The sequence below is a fragment of the Alexandromys fortis genome, unplaced genomic scaffold (assembly GCF_014885135.2).
Source record: "Alexandromys fortis isolate MF-2015 unplaced genomic scaffold, M_Fortis_MF-2015_v1.1 scaffold_17, whole genome shotgun sequence".
In the NCBI taxonomy this organism is placed as follows: domain Eukaryota; kingdom Metazoa; phylum Chordata; class Mammalia; order Rodentia; family Cricetidae; genus Alexandromys; species Alexandromys fortis.
The window spans coordinates 6,109,656-6,111,139 of NW_026067896.1; the positions used below are offsets into that span (position 1 = coordinate 6,109,656).

Below are 1,484 nucleotides of genomic sequence, written 5' to 3' on the forward strand. Positions count from 1 at the left end.
TAATTGTGCCTAATTAAAAATTGTACATATGTGACTGTGAACCAAGCAAAACATATTTGGCTTCAACTCTATTTTAGAAACAGGTAGGATGGAATCCAGCTTTTAAAGTCTGAAGTCAAGTCATTCCAAAAGAGTTGTACCGAAATAAAACTGCTGAGATGGAACTTTCGAATGCATAGTAAAATACTCTTAAGTTTATTTTTCTTGGGAAATAGTTGCATAATTCGAATCAGTGGTTTGGAGGAAGTATTTGTGAAGACCTTTGTCCCTAAATTATCTAGAAGCAAGGTGCATTTTCTATCTACATGGAAAGCTTGATCTGAGATAAAGTTGTTTCAATAGTAGGAGAAAAGGGGGAGAAAGCAAAGGATAAAGATTCGAAAACATGCTGAGAATTATTAAATTTCTCCAGAATATCACGGACATCAACATTGATACACTTTGGAGGAAGCAATAATGCTATCAACTCTTCTATCAAATATCAATCTCTTCCTTCACAACACATACACAAGTATTTGCAAGAGTTTCAACCCGGTGATTTACCACAGCTGCATGCAATGTATTTTAGATGCCAGGAGCAGCATCATGCACAGGTAGTGGTTGTGTGGCTGAATATTTTCATTATCTATATAAAATTAGTCTAAACTGCTTTCTTTCTGTGCCGATATCGCATCTGCCAACATGGTGAACGTTCCTAAGACCCGGCGGACATTCTGCAAGAAATGTGGCAAGCACCAACCCCACAAAGTGACCCAGTACAAGAAGGGCAAAGATTCTCTGTATGCCCAGGGAAAGCGGCGCTATGATAGGAAACAGAGTGGCTATGGTGGGCAGACTAAGCCTGTTTTCCGCAAAAAGGCGGAAACTACAAAGAAGATTGTGCTGAGACTGGAAAGTGTGGAGCCCAACTGCAGATCTAAGAGGAGGCTGGCTATTAAGAGATGCAAGCATTTTGAACTGGGTGGTGATAAGAAGAGAAAGGGCCAAGTGATCTAGTTTTAAGCTGACCTTGTTATGAAGACAATAAAATCACGAGCTTTCACTCAAAAAAAAAAAAAATAGTTTAAACCAAAGCCATCTTGTTTCTTCCGATTTATGGCACCATTCATGTCAGGGTCGCTAGTTTCTATATTTGGCTTTGGTTTTGCCGAGGTACAAATTTTTCATTTCTCACCAGTACCCCATGGGTTCGGACTTTGGCATTTAGCATTGTAATTACTTTAAATACCCGCCAGGTGTTTGCTTCTTTCAGTCTTTGCAAATCACCCATTGGATATACGAGTGGAGATGAGAAATAAAGACCCCGAAGGAAAGTCCACTTCATCTACAACCATTCGCTTACAGGTAGCTTAGCTTTCATGCCATTGCCCAAGAAGAGGAAAAACCTCCTGGACAAGTAAGTTGTCCAGGACAAGAAGGACAAGCAGTGTAAGAATAATGAAGCCCCTAACTCTTCAGTTGTTCGTGAGTCTTCAGTTCCACTA

General features: G+C 40.0%; 1 protein-coding gene across 1 annotated transcript; it reads left to right on the plus strand.

Moving 5' to 3' along the window:
• The first annotated feature begins 645 nt into the window (after positions 1 to 645).
• On the plus strand, positions 646 to 996 carry LOC126513678 (60S ribosomal protein L36a-like). The gene has a single exon (XM_050162185.1). The coding sequence runs from the start codon at positions 682 to 684 to the stop codon at positions 994 to 996; it is 315 nt and encodes a 104-aa protein (XP_050018142.1). The 5' UTR covers positions 646 to 681.
• Positions 997 to 1,484: the final 488 nt, after the last annotated feature.